Source organism: Helicoverpa zea, chromosome 18 (genome assembly GCF_022581195.2).
Source record: "Helicoverpa zea isolate HzStark_Cry1AcR chromosome 18, ilHelZeax1.1, whole genome shotgun sequence".
NCBI lineage: Eukaryota > Metazoa > Arthropoda > Insecta > Lepidoptera > Noctuidae > Helicoverpa > Helicoverpa zea.
The window spans coordinates 6712540-6730418 of record NC_061469.1 but is presented as its reverse complement, the minus strand read 5'-3'; the positions used below and the strand labels follow the sequence as shown (position 1 = coordinate 6730418).

The window sequence follows — 17879 nt, the reverse complement described above, 5'->3', positions numbered from 1 at the left end:
TCAGAACGATTATTTTCTAAAGCAGGAAGTACCATCACAAAAATTCGAAACCGCTTATCTCCAAAAAGGCTCAACAAACTTCTATTTTTAAGTGACTCTACGGAGGAGGAATGGGAACTTTAATCTACTACGCGGGTGAAACCGTGGGACACTGCTAGTTTTTAGTATACCTCAACTTAATATTGTTTCCTTTTGCTACATTTTCGATTTGTTTCATTCATTATATTTTCCATTTTTCTATTATGGGCAAGACGACAGTAAGACGGAATCATTAAAATATTGTGTTTAACTGATAAAATATTGTGTATGTATGGTGGAAAATGTCTCCATTTTAAGATTTAAGACGAGATTATTATTTTATTTGAGAAAATAAAATTACAAAATACTGCCATCCGCCATGTTTTTTAAAACGCCAATCACAGAGTGTTACGTCAGCCCTTAGTAAATACTGTCACTGTCACCGAATTTATTTCGAGTTTCGACTATCTCTTGAGTTTTATCAGTGTTTAAATTGACTAAAAGTATTGCTAAAAGTAGTATCATAAGATCTATATCGGTCTTTTGCTTACTTACTTAAATTTGCTTTACTAATTAAGCCATGGAACAAGGATTTACTAAGGCAAACAGTTCTAATTTGCCTCGAGTGGATTTGTTAATGTTGGGAGAGTTCCTGGCGTCAAACAAAGATTTCTGTTCAGCAGAATTCAGAAACGTGAAAACTGCAGCGTAAGTACTATTATTACTGTATGATTTTTTTATAAATTTAGAAGATATTTTGTAAAATATCACTTGATATATTAAGTATTTGAGGTTATGTTTTCGTTATGAGAATATGTTTTGTGTATGTAATCTACGATTAAGTATGTAACTCTATATTTACACGCCTATTTTTTTGTTATAGGTCTTCCAGGCCGTCGTACGGTGATGATGCCATAAGTTATGTCCAGTTAAAACGCGATGGCAATCTGTGCGTGGTGAAGTCAAAAATCTGTCCAGAACACAAGGTCCATGGAAAGTTATATGGAGTAACATTAGTAGTTGACGAAGTCAATGAGACAGTTGTTTCGGTGGATTGCCACGACTGTGTTGCATCACAAGGAGGCTGCAAACATGCTGTGGCTTTTCTTATGTGGGTGCATCGCAGGAGTGAAGAACCATCTGTTACATCAGTTGAATGCTACTGGATGAAATCCAAGCTATCAAAAGTTGGGACTACCATAAAATACATGACAGCAAAAGATTTATCTGATGCTAAGCCTAGCTTGCCATCAAATAGTGTAGTATTAGACAAGTTTATCGAGGAAGGGAGGAAAAGGCAACTTCACAATTGTGAATTGATCAAATTTCAGGAAGATTATGTGCCTGATAAAGTGATTACATTCTCCATGCACAAACTAATATTAAAATATAAGGAAAAATCCTGTGACATATTCTTGGAAAAGCTTGTATTAACCGATGCAGATGTTAAACTTATTGAAGAAAAAACAAGACAACAAAATAAAAGTAGTGTTTGGTATGAACTAAGGTATGGTAGGATTACTGCTTCATGAGCATATGAATTCACCAGATGTAATACCAATGATGGAACCTTGATTGCTCAGATAATGGGTGGAAGAATCCCAGACACACATGCAATGAAACGTGGCAGAATGTTGGAGGATGAAGTCAGGGAAACAGTTTCATCTAAACTCAGAAAAACAATAAATAAATGTGGCCTGTTCATCAGCAAAAAATATCCCATGATAGCTGGATCACCAGATGGGGTCTGTGACGAGAGTATAATAGAAATTAAATGTCCGATAAGTACTAAGACTCTCAAAAATTATGTTAATAATGGGAAACCAACCAAAAAATATTATGCACAGATGCAGTTGCAAATGTATTTGTCTGGTCGTCAACAAGGCTACTTCTGTGTTGCAGATTGCAATTATAACATAAATAAAAATGTAAATATAATTTGTGTGCAATATGATGACAAATATGTTTCAGAATTTGTTTTAGCCTTAGTCCATTCATGGAAGCATAATGTGTACCCACTATTGTACCAAAGTGTTGTTTAGTTAGTCATAATATGTAAATAAAACAAACAAAGTTAATTAGTACTTTTATTTTTTCCTATTTAATTATGATCATACAAAAAGAGGTTAAATAATCATAGGTTCTAATTTGCTCCTTTGCTCCTGAATTTGTGTGTGATGTAAACTTGGATGGATTTATTTGCAGACTTATTTTTCTCTTGTGTAATACTTTCTGTATTTCCATGCACAGCTGAAAAGCAAACACATAAATTAATATTTATTGTAACTTATAATTATAACCCCATAATTAAAACTCAATTATTTGATTTTAAAGGTGTTCCATAATGAGATACACATATATAATGAGATATTAGTACACACATTTAGTACCTCACACATGAAAGTATTTGTACCCATATTGTTTACTATAATTAAAAATTAGGTTCTACTATTAACATGCGATACAATTTACATAAACAGAATATAAACTTTAATGATTTACATTTTATACAGGTTTTTTACTTCTAGTTCTTTTAGTTGTTGTTATGCTTGTACATTACAAAGAACCATACATTCAAAATTGATTGGTACCGGAACTTGATGATGTCTCTCCAAACTCTATAGCTTTATTTACAATACTTTTATCTTCCAGATCTTTTATAGAATCTTGAATTAATTCCTGTCTTTGCTTTTTTACAGTATATGGTCGTTCGGTCATATCAGATGCTCGTTTTCTCCTATCTGCTTGGCATTCAAATTTAGTGGGTATACACCCTGGTTTCATTCGAATTTTCGACACAGAACCCATTATGTGATATTCCATATAATTATCCATATCATGTGGCAACTGGAAAATGAATAAAGTAATCAATAATCAATCGTGAATATAAAGTCGATAAACAAGCTCTATACATTTCGAGGTTAGATTTACTACCGAATACCTTGTAATTAATGTTTAGTTTGTAAAACAATGTCGCAGAATATTATGAATATAAGGAATAACGTTAAAACTTACGTCAAAATTATCTACGCAGAAATAAATAGATGTATCAAGACGAACAGCTTTAGAATCTCGCCGTGCAAGAGTTAGCCACTTATATCACATCGTTTTATCGTTTGGCACGTAAATAAACACTTTGTTAGGGGTTTTTATTGACGTATTAGTGCACTGCGGGACCGCACACCACTTATATCCTTTAGAATTCATATTAAAATAATATTTAATATGTTTTATTTGTTACTCGACTCTAATGTTTACAAGTTTGCTAAGGATTGACGTCACAGCAAATGTCAACGTCGGTGACTGCGTTTTGGCGCGAATAAATTAACATTTCATTAAAATTTAATTTTTTTCAATAATTATTTAATAAATTACAGAAATATTATATTTTTTAGAAATAGTAGATAGTTAAGAATATTTTAAAACACATTTTCAAAAATTGTCGTCTTGCCCATTCTATTAAATTTGTGTAGGTACCAATATCATTTGTTTTTTATGTCCTGCTGAACTGAAGTAAAACTGACATTATTTACTAACTGATATTGACCTAGCAAATTTTGATCTAAAAAGTACTCGATACCTTGAAGTATCGATACTTTTATTTCGATACTTTAATGAGTACGATACTTTGTTATCGATTCTACTCATGAGTACGGTATCGATACTTTTGCTTCGATACCGTGTCCCTAATTACTCTATGGATCTTTCGTAGGGATGTGAACCATATGTGTACTGAAGTCGCTGACTAGTAGAAGTCCACAGGAGGCCAAAAAAGAAAGGTAACTAAAGGGTACCCTAGACCGCACAACAAAATTGCGCTATATTACGATATCGTGTAAAATTTATGTCTAGAGTTACAATAGAAGATTGCGTAATTATTTTTTTAATATAATGTATGTTTGTTTGCTGCTCTTTGACGCAAAAACTACTATGTCTATTTTAAACCTGGCAGTATTAATCCAACTTATCAGAATAACGTAGTAACGGGCGGTGGTAGTTCCCTCGCCTCGGGATGCCGGGGAAACTGCGGGTGTAATTATTGTTATGTCCTACATTGCAGTTATCATGTTTTTGTGGGCTTGTGGGCAGTTGGGGGAAAGATTCTTAAGCACTGCGAGATGGTACCAGGGGCCCGATTTTCCTAATTTTACTGCGACACAATTCCACATTCACAATTGCCACATTCGACTGCGATCCAATCACGACTCGATTATGATTGAAGCGTATGTGGCATTCCGCTATTTTTTCTTTGAAAAAACGTTTTTATCCTTTTCTGTCTTTCAATAATGAATCATTTTGTCTGCAAATGATTTACGATTGCAATATGATTGTAGAACAAACTACCGTTTAGACCAAAATCACCAAATTAGCAGACCAATCGCAAACCAATCGAATGTCGTTGGGATACGATTGGTCTTATATTAGTAGATAGTAGTAGATATGGTTAAAACTGCTATTGCGATCATATTGCGATTCGATTTCTATTCAATTTTGGCATTATTAACTTAGGAGAATCGGGCCCTAAAAATACCAATCCAAATATCTACCATCAAGACCAAGCCAAAATGTGAAGTCGCTCCTTTGATAAATGACTGTAGGATTATTCGAAAGAGTTACCGCGGCCCTCGTACATAAAAGGCCTAAAAAGGAACATGATGGGTTTTATTATGAGTACTTGCTGTTGACTGCTTTTGACGAGAAGAAATCCGTTTCTACTGAACTGACATGGTTGTTCAATAATGATAAACGAGTAGGTACAATAAAACAGGTAATCAACATAATTATGATGAACTTTATTCACAATACTGATGTCGCCAGTTATCACATCACAAACCACTAAAACTCTATTGATTTTAATTATTGATTATATAATTATAATATCTTTTCTATACATATAATAAATCTGTAGAAAAGTAATTTTTGTACATTGAAGAAATTGACAAAAAAAATAGCCAGCATGTTAAAGGATAACTAACAGAACCCATTTCCATCATTTTTGTCATTTTTGTCTGTTTGTCTGTTTGTCTGTTTGTCTGTTTATCTGTTTATCTGTTTGTTCGTTCGGGATTCACGTAAAATCTACGAATTCAATGCAGAAAATGCTTATATACAAACATTCTACGTAACTTGGGGTATTACTTAGTTTTTGTTTCATCGAAATCGATTCACTCTATCAAAAGATATGATTAATTTTGTGAATTCAAGATGTAAAATATTACGACACGCAATCTGTTTGTCAAAACTGTACATTTGAATGTTGTACTTATATTAGTTGATCGACCTATTATTAAAGATTAACCTTTACACAGAAAATCACACCTTCATAAGTAACTTCGGAAGAAAAAAAAAATATGAAAATTTTGTTTAGCCAAGGTTAAAGTAGCTCCATCTGTGGTAATCTGTGTTAAATAAAATACATAAAATTTGTCAAAGGAGAGAGGTGGTAAATGACAATAAATTACCATACATTCTTTATAGAGGATTATTATTTCAACAGATGGAGTTGTGTATTTTCCGTAATTCACCATATTTTAACACGTAGTGTAATTTTTCGATAGACATTTCAATAGTGTTTGTCAGTTTGCCGTGCCACATCAAAATCCAATTATAATTATTACCTTGATGAAAGGAAAATTAATAGTTCTCAGCCAAATTTAAAACGGTGCCATCTAAATTATTTTTTGAACATTATGTCAAAAATGATGACTTTAGTATAACAATTAATTATCATTTAAAGTTACAGATGGAGTTCATATCAGGATGTTTTCATAAACATAGTTTAGCTTATCTTCCACTAATGTGGTGGCCTTAAAACAAATTACTTTGAGTGAGTAGTATTAAGTAGACCTTAATTATTTTTTCTGATGCAAAATATGTAAACTTAATCCTAGAAGAAAGGAGGATCTGTATCTCGCAAGCGCTGCTAAGCGTGAGGTAGGTATGTAATGTAGGATTCTGTAGCTTTAAGAACAAGCCCAGATACAAAGTGCAGATAAGAAATGGGAGCTTTCTCGATTTAATACCATACACACGTAAAATGCTTTATGAGTCTGAAAACGTACAAATTGCGCGTCGCATACCAGAGACATGCTTACTTTCAACTTCTGATCGCAAATACACTGGTCACGATTACGAACAGTCTCAGTAAGACCCGAGCCAAGTCTAAAAAAACACCTTTTATATAAAACTACGTTTGATGTCATTCAATCACAAAGACAAAATTGTTTTCTGTTGCAAATCCTATCCACCTGTATCCTATCCTAATCCAGCATGCATTGCAGGTGTGCATTACACAAAAACCAATGGTATCCTATTCGAGAAGTCAAAAGAGTCGACCTGCCAACGTCAGCTTCTGCGCTAAGCAAGTGTTCTTAATAGTACCATCAGAATTACATTCATCGTTGAATGAGGTGAATAAATTTTCAGAAACCACAATAACAGTAGGAGCCAAAGCGTATTATCGCTTCATAGAGCTCTGATTGGCCCCACGTGACCAAGTTAGGTCTGATTTGTTCGTTCATCAGATCTTTGAAAGTGTTTCGGTGGATACTTACTGTCGTCCTGTGTGACACAAAATATGGTATATAAACGTCCTCCGCAAGAGCGAAATTTTCCCGGTGTGCGGTAGTGACGCACAGTATACAACACTTATGTTTCTTTCGATTTGCTGGCTCCACCAAGAAATGACAAATTGCAAGCGTACATTTTGAAAATCTTGGCAAAGCTGCAGGTTTCAAGTACGAACACATGAAGTGGACTCTCACTCACTCATTAGGCGTGCGCGATCCTCGGGCGTGTGAGTAGCGCGGGCGCCGCGCGTGCGTCGCGTTTTGCTGCCCTGCGGCATTTACCTACAGCGCGCTCGCGGCGCGGACGCGCCGCTCTCCTTGACGTTTAACTGCTAAGGCGTTTAGCGGGCGGCGGGGATAGCGGGCGAAGGGGTAAGAACGCAACTCAAGCGCCGCGTGCTCGCCACGAGCGCGTCGCTTGCACTCTTCACACATGCCGCAGGGCAGCAAAACGCGACGTTCATGCAGCGTGCTCGCGACGCCCGCGCTACTCACACGCAGGAGGATCGCGCACGCCTAATGTGGGGTCAGCCTTACCATAGTGAGTAAGTGCACAGAAAATCCCCGTCATACAAGTGTTTCTCCCCAGTAGTGTAACTATCCTACCCTATGCGCCTGCTGATGATGATGACTCATTTTATCATCCATCCAGCTATTCCCCAACTATGTTGGTGTTGCCTTCCAGTCACCGAATCTGTTTGAGTACCAATATTTTGCTTGGAGCGACTACCTATCTACCTATCTTCAATCCAGTCTCACTACACAAGACGATATCCATGGTGAAACTGACAGACTTTCTGGCTTCTGATTAGTCGCAGCAGCTGCAGAAAATTTACAAATGACAGCTTTGTCAGACTCAAAGCATATAGACATAGATTATAACTGTTTCCTGTGAAAATTACTTACGCACCATATGTAATAATTTTCCAAATTGGCTGACTAGATCCAGAGATATTCACAACGTCACAAACTTTACTTCTTTTGTTTAGATAAATGGTCACATCCACAACACAACCTTGATCAATGAATCTATGCGACTGCTAAGTGCTAATCCTAATTATACTGTCACGTGAAAGAATGCACCTACGGGATAAGTAGTATTTTGACTATTCTATATTGCCTACGCAGACGAAGTTGCGGGCAACAGCTAGTTTTAAATAAATCACATTCATATTAAATTTTTTTATGCAATAAAACCCTTAAAGGAATGTGTACACTAAATATTTCAAAAAATTTAGTGCTATTTTTATTGTTTTAAGCTATAATAGGCATGTAATAACAGATTACGCAGATGCAAGTTATGTCAGAATGGAAAGAGGCACATTATTTACATTATGTTTTACGTAATGCAGTTACTATATCTGTAATATTGCCTGGTACATTCAAGACAACAATAATAACAACGAATTAAATATTTCATTTACAATATATAACATGTTTAAGCCTTAGCGCCGACAACGGTGCCAGCCTGCTTGTCGATCTGTTCCTTCTCCAGTTGCTTGCCAAGGTACTCCCTGGAAACAAGAAAAATATTAAATGTATAGAGAATCTGTGTAACATAGTATTAACGCAGGTCAGCTGACCATCCAATGACGCTATGTTTACAGATTAACGTTTGTTATACAAAGTTATCGTGATTATGTAATCATCTAATCAGATACATACAATGTACTCATAAAGCAGTTTGATAATACTTTCACTTGCAATACAATGTTGCTTATGCTTATCCTGGTTGGGTGAAAAACCTGTCTTCAGTAGCTTATTACTTACACACCCATGCGTGTGAAGCAATTAAGCTGGATATTATCTGACTATCTTCATCTACAATTTTGACGAGTCAACCAAGTGAAAGCCTGAATCAGTGGCCACTCCCCACTCCCTATGATTAAAATAAGCATTTATACATTGAAATTGCAAAGAAAAAAAAATTAAACGTACCAGTTGTGAACCATCAATTTCTGGACGGCGAGTAGAGCTTCATATCGCACGTTAGGGTCTTCGTGGCTGAGCAGGTACATCACGCGTTGTTTGCCACCCAGTTGCTCGATAATACTGTACAGAATAATATGTACCAATAAATAAAAATTAACCTTTTTATTATTTACTATTACTATATTTGATAATCCCTGTAAACATAAGAAAAACACATTTGTAATACCACCTTGGAGGATGAGACACACATACGTCTAATTATACTTTTCTGCAGGTATGGAAGTAGTTTTCTTGGGTAATATATTATTTGCCGTGGAGTAGTTGCGAATATATTGGCCGACATCATAACCAGGGTACCCGACAAGCTCAGAACTCTAACTGTTTAACCTTACCCTCCAGCAATAAGGTTGAAAATCGAATAATAAACAAATGAATATAGAACATATACATACTGCTTGCCCCTGGGGTAGTGGCGAACATATTCGCCGACGTCGTAGCAGGCCACGGCCAGCACGACGGGGTCGGAGCTCTTCTCCAGCAGGTGCACGAGCGTCCGCAGCAACTCCTGGCCGCGCTCGTTGAGGCGGGCCGCGTTCTCGCGCCAGAACTTAGCGGATTTGTGGACGGGAGACCATTCGAGACTGGAATAATATAGGTTGTATAAACAAAAATTTTGTAAGAGAGAAAAAGAGTATGCAAAGAGTGTACATTGCAAAATTTTATGCAATCTGTGAAATTTCGTGCGGAAGCTAGTAACCACGACATTTTCCTTCTTCTTGGGAGGTAATTGTATATTTGCGTGAATGTAAGGGGCACGTAATATAAAAATATTATACATAACCATAATAAAACAACAGATGTTATGTAATCTAAAAGCGCATAAGGAACTGAGGAACATTGTTAAAGGTATACCAAAATTAGCGCTTATTAGTATGTCTGTCTTATTTTAGTAAGTCACATAAAAAAACTAAAATTTAATCATTATCCGCTTGATGTAAATAGATGTTTATCAATTTCTTCATGTCCCTTGTAAACAAGTCTAAGAAGTCTTGTGATTAATTCACAATCACCAGCGTTTGTTCAACCGCCATTTTTTTAAATATAATGAATGAATAAAGATTATTAATAAAATGGCGGTTGCACAAATATAATTTAAAAAAATTGTCTGGCACATACCGGCCACTCTTAACTTCAGTGGCATACTGGTCGAAGGAGCTGAGGTCTTGCACGGAGGTCTGCAGGCGTTCGTTAAGGAAGTCCACATCGTTCATAATGTCCTCGTCATCAGAACGCTTCTGCTCCAAGATGGAGAGCTGCTTCAGGACCTTGCACTGCACCATGGCGATGCAGTGTTCTTTGGCCACCTGGAGTAAATAAATATGTTTGATGAAAGTTCTAGAGAGGAACCATCATATACCACTATATAGTTTTTTTGATTAGCCTATGTTGTCCCACTGCTAGGCAAAGGCCTCCCCCATAGCCATCCATCTTTCCCTATCGGTCGCTATTTGTAGCCAGTCCTTGTGGAAGCTGTCTAAATCTTCTCTCCACCGTTTTCTTGGTTTTAATTTATATTTATTTCCTTTAAATTTTATTTGAAGGTGGTTTAGACCCGTTTGATCTAAATTTGACCAGCTGTTTGTCAAATTGTTTATTTGTACAAAAAAAAACAAGGCAGAATAAACTCAGAGGATCTTTTTTCTTTATTTTTTGAGTTATTGAGCATGTCATGCATACCTGATGATCTTCAGGCTTCTCGATCAGGTTCCTGAAGACAGCGAGCACAATGCGAGTGACCTTCTCCTTCACGGAGTCGCTGAGGATGTCAGCCAGGATGGGGATGGCGTTGAACTTGTTCATCTTCTCGGCTAACAGCGGGTTGAAAGTCAGCACCCACAGGCAGAACACCAACTGATATTGCACCTGGAATTAAAAGACGGCATTTAATGTACTATTGGTTATTACAAAGACTGATTTTGTGACTATAGTATGTAATATTTAAATGACGAAAAACATTAGCTTCCATAATATCACGCTAGAGATTCAAACCCAGTAAAATATTGTAGAAGCTGTGAGGAAGTATTGCTTATTACGAGGAATTACTTGTCTTATACATAGAAAAATCAAGTTTCAGAGTAAAAGAAATAGAGACCCATTTCTTTAGGAATTAAGGAAAGATAAAACATCCTTTATTACCTGGAAGTTGACCCTGGAGGCCAGGATAGACAGCAGGGTGGAGATGCCGTCCACAGACAGGAACGCGAAGCGGTACTCGTCCACGCGGAGCATCATTTGCAGGCAACGAGCCACCGATTGAATGTAGTCATTGTTCTGTACATAAACCAACATTTTATACTGTGTACATAACCATTTCTGGCAAAGTGTCGCCCAAAAAATATTTCATCCATTCAAAGCTTGTAAAACTGACTACAGACTCAAATACTAAATTAAACAATAGTAATAACTAAATATTTGTAATTTATTTGAATAAAAAAAAAGAAAGTTCTCAGTTTATACACAGTAAACTGAAAAACATTTAATTAGTGAGTTAAATCACATAGAAAAAGAAAGTTTAAGCATCCACTGAAGTAACCCATTAACTCAAATGGCATTTAAAATAAAATTCTTTTTAGCTGAGGGTATAATCAAAATGAAATACATTTGTAGACTGGAGAAAATAATGTATAATTTCAATTAAATTTAACAATCAATAATAATAAATACTAAATAAATAACAATATTTCTAACAAAAAGCTACAGATTTAAGCCTGCATGCATGCATGCACATTGCACATACCTTCACATCCTCCTATTGTGAGTGTAAATGAACAAGATTAGTGTTAGCATGCAATATAAACACATTCTGTTAGGAAAACTGTCATACTGTTAGCAAACACCTAGATACATCCAAAGAGAGTTAGTTAACACTGTTATTATACAAGAGTTTTGTTTAACACTTATGTTGGTGCCGACATCTACACGTGACAGGGTACCTTGTGCAGACCGGGCGGCAAGTCCTCAAGCGGCTTCAGCTCATCAAAGGAGCTGTAAAGGCTCGAGTACTTCTCTGGGCCAGCGTCGACACTGTCTTTTTCTTTGTGGTGATGTTTCAGATGTTTCTGAAGTTTATCGGCGGCGAAATGCTGTTTCTCGTGCAGCAACATAACCTGCTCGGCATGCTCTAACTCGGCAGACATTTTCTCCGCCTTACCAGAAAACAAACCTCTCAATGATAATTCACCCGCTTCGTCAAAGCCCCAACGATGCGTGATGCTTGCACGTGATACTCACAACATTGTGTTACGTTTCAGTCAGTTTAGACACATTGATGATTTATTTATACCAGTCTGGTATAAGGCACTAAGCATTGCTGCACGTGACTATCGTGAACAGGAGTTTACGTTCGAGTATGTACATAGTTTAGATGTTTCACTATGTGTAGTGTTGAACTAGTTTATTCTAAAGGTGAATACAAAATGGGTTTGCTTGTGAATGCGACTAACAATGAATTAAGAATGTGTCACTTGTTTAAGTGTGTAAAGAGTTAATGAAGTGTGTGCTGCCATTAAATATTCTGAAGATATTTGCTGCATATATATATTTTGTATGTATGTATGTGCCTAGTAACTAATATCCATCAGCAGAGCAGCATCAGGGAAACTTTATGATCTGCCTTACAGTTTAATACAACAGGCTTTCATAGATTCTAGAAACATAAAACATTATTGTCTCCACTCCAATAAGAATTTGATAGTTCATATCTAAAATGCACACAATTTTCCATATTTATTATCATAGTTTTGTATTTAAAGTTGTAATGTTTGATTATAGCGAATCATCCTAACACAGTACTGCTTGTTCCTTAATTGGTGAAATATATTTAATTTAAAACTAAGAAGTAGGGTGAATGTTAGTTATTATTTTATTAGAAGCATTTTATTTGAAAAGCTTGATATGATTTCTTTGAATGTTTTTAAAGTGACGTTGTATCGTGGTGTGAAAACTACCAGCAAAGCTTTGATGAAACATGCTTCAGTTCAAAATCATTCAGTATGTCAAAATATTAATACTGCAAAATATTCATATTATAAGTCAATTTCTTCATGCATATAAAATATTTAAAACACATGCAAATATTGCAATTATTAAAAATTTAAGTTTTTAGACAGCGGTAAACTTACGTTCATTTTCAGTTGGTCCTTGAGCCAGGAGAGGTAGAAGTGGAGGTCGCTCTTCTCCATCAGGTGTGGGTGCCAGCAAGCCAGCTTGGCGATGATGCGCGCAGTCATGTGCTGGACAAACTCATCCTGACGGTTCAGCAGGTTGAGGAACGGCTGCCACGGGTTGCCCAGAGACCTCGCCTCACGGAAGATCTTCACCCTGCTTTTGTCTTCCTGCAAAATTATAATAAAATCTTCAAAATATTTAAATTGAGATTATGTTCGTATTAAATGATGTTCATTGTTATGTTTAAGCTTCACTGCATATATTTTTAAAACAACAACACGATTGTCTGCTACAATCACAATAGGTTTTCCCACTTTAGTTTGATGAAGGTGTTCAATTACATAAACTGTGGGTATCAAGTGGCACTTACAGAAAGGATGTCATCAATCAGGACCAGCAAGTACTGGATGGTGTGGTCCTTGCTGATGTGCGTCAGCAAGTTCATGAACACCTCAGCACAGGTTTCTGGGTTCCTATCCGGCAGCTCCTTTTGACCACGCTGATCCAAGTTCACAATGAAGTCATGGTCACGTTGCGTGATCATCTGAGACCTGTCATATAATTAAAGTCCTATTAGCAACAGCATATCAGCTTAGGAAAAGACATTAGCCACTAACAATCAATACTTACTGCAGATAAGACTGCCAATTGATCTGAGTTTGGCGGATCTCGCTTGCACGAATTTGCAAGACGCTGGTGGCTGCAATCATATCTGGAACACATTTCATAGGTAAAGTATCTGAACAGGGAACATCAGCGATTAACTTGGGGAATACTGCGCAAGTAACATTACTTACCGATTTTTTCATCACCCAGCGACGGCATAAGTTGACTAACATTTTCATCCCCGATATTAGCCATTTTGGCTATAGAATTGATAATCACGTCTGTTATTACCGAAGAAGAATCGAAAAACTTTATATTTGGGAAAAACAGAGAAATTAAGACAGCCTCAGCTGAGAGGTCTTGTGACTATGGGAGTGACGTTAGTTTTACTTTGCAATGATAATTATTTTCTTACCTTCTCTGATAAACACCTTTTTAGCTAGAAAGAAAGAGATACAACATGAATAAAACGGTTGTCAACACTGATTTTCCATACAGGACGGCAAAATTCAGAAAACTAAAATTGTGTCAAAATATTTTTTAAAGAATATTAGACCAAAGTAGTTTCTGATACAGCCAATACTGCAAAAACATCGGTTTTTATGTATTCTAAAAAATATTAGTATAGATATGTATTTAGTGAACTGTATGAAATCGAAATTAACGTACGTAAGAGCACAAATAATAATATCTTCTTTATACAATAGGAGGCTTATGAATTTTACGCGAATAGTGTGGCTAACTAACAAAATCGTAGGTATCGATGCAATGCTTGACGCAGTTAGTAACCATCTATGTATGTAGATCTTAGCCTGGACGCACACATTTGGTTTCTGGATTCGGTTCCCTGATCAGGAATTCCTGATCGGGATTTCGTGACACTAGCGCACACGTTCCGGTTCTGACTATCTGAACGCACGGAGAAGATTCCGAACGAATGTTAGGTTTTGTTTCCGTTCGAAAAAATAACAACGTGTGCGCTCTTGTGAACATTTCGTACGAAAAAAGAGCATTTCGGTTTCAGAATCTGAATTCCTGATAAGAAAGCCGAATCCGGAAACCGAATGTATGCGCCCAGGCTTTATGAGTTTTTCAGCGATTAGTCCCCGCTATCATGTCGTAGCCCGTAGCCCATACGGGTAGTCGGAAGCTAGAAACTCTTACTTATTGGACACAAAATTGTCCGGGCTTCGAGTTGAGAAGGTCAGAAAGGTAGTCTCTTCATGTAATTCTCCTTCTAGCTGTCTTATTCCCAATTTTATTTGGGGTTGGCGCAATTATGTCTTCCGCTATCATTGATGTTTAAATATCATTATCTCAAAGTAGTTTCTGTTAACTCCAAAAGTGATTTGAATTCAAATGTACCTAACATGATAAACTTTTGTAACGCAAAATAAAAATATACTGAAAGTTGAAAGAATTTATATCTGAAGCATGAAAAATTATTATTTCATTTGAATTTCCCACTAATAAATGCGCTCCGTACGACCGAAGCGAAGCTTTATGATAGTAGTATCATAGGTTTAAAAATATGACCAACCAGCTGTTTCTATTAATATTTACTTTATAGAATTCTGTTTTCAACCTCAATTCCATTTATTAATTGTGTCTATTTTATTTTATACTAGCTTTTTTTCTATTGAACGAGTACCGTAGAGCCCTCGTAGAGCCATACCATAAGCATTTCTGCGGATATCGGAAAGAGAAGGTGATGGATGAGATCTTTATTTTTCTAGTGATGAGAATGGGACGTTACGATAAGTGTGATTTATAATTTGATTTCGTTACTTAGTAATATTATTTGAGCTATATTTTTGCTTCACTTTTTTTTTAAATAAAATAAATTACTCCGTTCTAAAATTCTGTATAAATTATAAACGGTTACTATAAATACGGTTTTTAGAATAGGAGTCATTTTTGGTGGTTCCTGTTTAAATATAACCTTAAAGACAATGTAAATAAACAAAATAATCAAAACTTATTTATCAGAGTACTTCAAGATATTGGAAATCATCGGAAGGTTGTACGTTTCATGAAACACTTTCAAATACCCTGTTGTTTATAAACAAGTCGTAACGTTGAAGAGCTAAAAATAAATCTACTCACGATTAAATTGTTCGTCGTATGGATCCATATTTACTTTAATTAGTCGCAGGGTAGGAGATAAATCACCGAACTTTCGAAATAATTTTGTATATAAGATTCATACCAAAATATTACTTATAAATGAATAAAAACTGATTTTTTATATTGCAGTATCATAATTTGCGCTCTACAAGTCTTCACTTGGAACTGACACATTCGGCTGTAAATAAATTTGGGAACTGGCCAGTTCTTTTGTCATGACTACTTTGCAATCAGAAGATTGTCAAACTAATGACCTAAATGACTCATTTCCGATGGCTATTGAATCATTGCGTTTTCCATTAGATAATTCAATGCGAATTGTGTTTACTGGATATTACAATGGATTTAATGTAGAGGTAAGGTCTGTGGAAGAGATAGCACTTCTGTACCACATGGGATGTTTTGGAAAAGGATCAGCATCGCGCTCGCAACCGAAAGCCGCCCAAAACGACGTTACGCCGCGCATCATGCGTAAGAGACAGTTTTTAAAACGAAATTATTGGTTTAAAAAATTTGGTGGATTCAAAGGAACTGCAGAAGCAGATAATTTCATGAAAGATGTAGAAGGACTTACTGCAAAAATAATTGGTGATGGCGAAAAGAGAACACAGAAGGATGTCATCGATTTGGTATCCAGCGATGAGGATGATGGGACAGAAACAAATTCTACTCATAGTTCTGAAAGATTTCAGAATCATGACAAGGAAGACATTGTGGTGATAGTTCCCAACAGTGAGTCTGAGGAAGAAAACTACTTTGCTAATATGAAGCCAAAATGTTGTTTGAATAAAGTTAAAATACAAGAAAAGCTTATGTTGACTCCGCAGGAAGCTTTTTTTTTGCTTTATGGCTTGGGGTGTTTACAAATAGTGAGCCTTGACAACACTTTACTCAACATTGAAAAGTGTTGGGACATATTCACCACAGCAGATAGTAAATTTGTAAACAAATATGTAGTTTATCACTACTACAGATCTAAGGGATATGTTGTGAAACCAGGAATCAAGTTTGGTGGAGATTATTGTAAGGGTTTTTAACTGTTGTTAAAAATGTTGTTGTTGCATGAAATTATTTAACTTCACTTCACCGTATTTATTTATTTTCAGTATTGTATAAAGAGGGTCCTGGGATATCACATGCTGATAACATAGTGGTTATAAAGTCGTCTTATAAAGAAGATGACTGGGTTTCTATTCTTGGCCATGTAAGAATGGCAAATACAACAGTTAAGGTATATTTCATACTTTTACCATTATAGTCACTTAGAGATAATTCAGCTACAGGCAGGCAGTCAAAATGGGTACTATAGTTTAGAACCTTGCAGGCATTTGCTTATGGTTAAGTTACGGTATAGATTGGCATTCTTAAACATTTATTATTAATTTATTGTTTAAAAATTATAATTTTAACTGGACTCGATTCCTATAAGAAGCAGCTTGGCTAGCAAAATATAATCTTTATTTAGTTTTGCAAGAGGTTAAAACTAGCTACTAGTATGCTTTATAATATAAAAAATAAACAATTTAAAACTTTGTGTTACTATTGTGATTTTCTTTCAGGAAATACTTATTGTTGAAGTAATAAGACCTACTGAAAGTGTGAAGTTACCTGAGGATTTAAAATTGTTCAGCATTCGGGAACTATTATTAAGCAGGAATTTACCAGTAGTAATAAATGAAGATGACTAAAATAAAATGATTTTCAATTATATTTACACAAAACTAATAACAACATATTAACTACAAGCATTACTTAAGCCCTCTTGATGGGTTTCTTAATCCCAGTTCTTCTGTATTCGCTTCTTTGTGCTAAATACTCTTCAGTACATAGTTTTTTGAACTCTTCATTTTGGTACCAGTTACCCATACAGTCTTTGAGCGCAGAATTTTGCTTCCTGCACTTCACAACCATTAGAAGTGATGATTCTTTACAACAGTTCTCAAAGTCTGCCACTTCCTGAATACATTTCTCTTTCTTAGCTTTGTCTCTGATGAGTTTTGGTATCATTACGTCTTTTTCAACCCTTCGCAAGCTTCTGTCATCGGGATCACCTAAAAAATTATTTTCCTTCATAAAAACGACATTATTTTTAGGGAGATACAAGTTCTATCTTTCGACTAAGATAATGGTGTACCTAAGCCGTGAGGTCCTTCAGATAGTTTACTTGGAAGTACAGATTTTTCAGCCATTTTATTTTGATGTTTTACTATTAGATACTCTAGCAGTTATTGAGTAATTCCAATTTCTTTTGCTATCATTTCCAATCTCAACTACAGTGAGATAACGCATTGGAAATGAAATTGACATTGACATATTTTTTTGACAATGTCAGACAGTTCATCAAACTTCACCAGTGCTGCCAACTCTTAGGCAGAGTCGTAGCAGTGTTCGCTTTAGGTT

At 35.8% G+C, this 17879-nt stretch overlaps 3 protein-coding genes, 1 long non-coding RNA gene and 1 pseudogene across 11 annotated transcripts; 2 read left to right on the top strand and 3 right to left on the bottom strand.

Moving 5' to 3' along the window:
• The first annotated feature begins 248 nt into the window (after positions 1-248).
• LOC124639063 lies at positions 249-2096 on the top strand (annotated as a pseudogene).
• Positions 2097-2101: 5 nt separating this feature from the next.
• LOC124639064 lies at positions 2102-2978 on the bottom strand. The gene is made up of 3 exons (XR_006985439.1): positions 2960-2978; positions 2591-2865; positions 2102-2268 (listed from the first exon to the last, which is right to left on the bottom strand). It is a non-coding gene; the product is annotated as an uncharacterized LOC124639064 (long non-coding RNA).
• Positions 2979-4790: 1812 nt separating this feature from the next.
• On the bottom strand, positions 4791-15586 carry LOC124638641 (V-type proton ATPase subunit H). 3 transcript variants are annotated; one of them, XR_006985385.1, is made up of 12 exons: positions 13544-13741; positions 13377-13458; positions 13117-13297; positions 12701-12913; positions 11513-11725; positions 10716-10850; positions 10257-10442; positions 9696-9883; positions 8972-9160; positions 8526-8639; positions 7740-8101; positions 4791-4904 (listed from the first exon to the last, which is right to left on the bottom strand). XR_006985385.1 is itself a non-coding variant. In XM_047175627.1 (12 exons), the coding sequence occupies exons 1-12, from the start codon at positions 15484-15486 to the stop codon at positions 8026-8028; spliced, it is 1629 nt and encodes a 542-aa protein (XP_047031583.1). In that variant the 5' UTR covers positions 15487-15586; the 3' UTR covers positions 7792-8025. The 3 variants fall into 3 exon arrangements, 1 of the variants encoding a protein (XP_047031583.1); XM_047175627.1 differs by lacking the exons at positions 4791-4904; positions 13544-13741 and adding exons at positions 13768-13791; positions 15459-15586 and having other exon boundaries at positions 7792-8101; XR_006985386.1 differs by lacking the exon at positions 11513-11725 and having other exon boundaries at positions 13544-13740.
• Positions 14926-17169, top strand: LOC124638642 (tRNA-splicing endonuclease subunit Sen2). Of its 6 annotated transcripts, none has more exons than XM_047175633.1 (4): positions 14926-15060; positions 15609-16502; positions 16586-16710; positions 17039-17169. In XM_047175633.1, exons 2-4 carry the CDS (start codon positions 15695-15697, stop codon positions 17165-17167), a joined length of 1062 nt encoding a protein of 353 aa, XP_047031589.1. In that variant the 5' UTR covers positions 14926-15060; positions 15609-15694; the 3' UTR covers positions 17168-17169. The 6 variants fall into 6 exon arrangements, with proteins under 6 accessions (XP_047031589.1, XP_047031584.1, XP_047031586.1 ...); XM_047175628.1 differs by having other exon boundaries at positions 15000-15508; XM_047175630.1 differs by having other exon boundaries at positions 15001-15375.
• On the bottom strand, positions 17170-17790 carry LOC124638644 (COX assembly mitochondrial protein homolog). Its single transcript, XM_047175636.1, has 2 exons — positions 17614-17790; positions 17170-17530 (listed from the first exon to the last, which is right to left on the bottom strand). Exons 1-2 carry the CDS (start codon positions 17666-17668, stop codon positions 17232-17234), a joined length of 354 nt encoding a protein of 117 aa, XP_047031592.1. The 5' UTR covers positions 17669-17790; the 3' UTR covers positions 17170-17231.
• Positions 17791-17879: the final 89 nt, after the last annotated feature.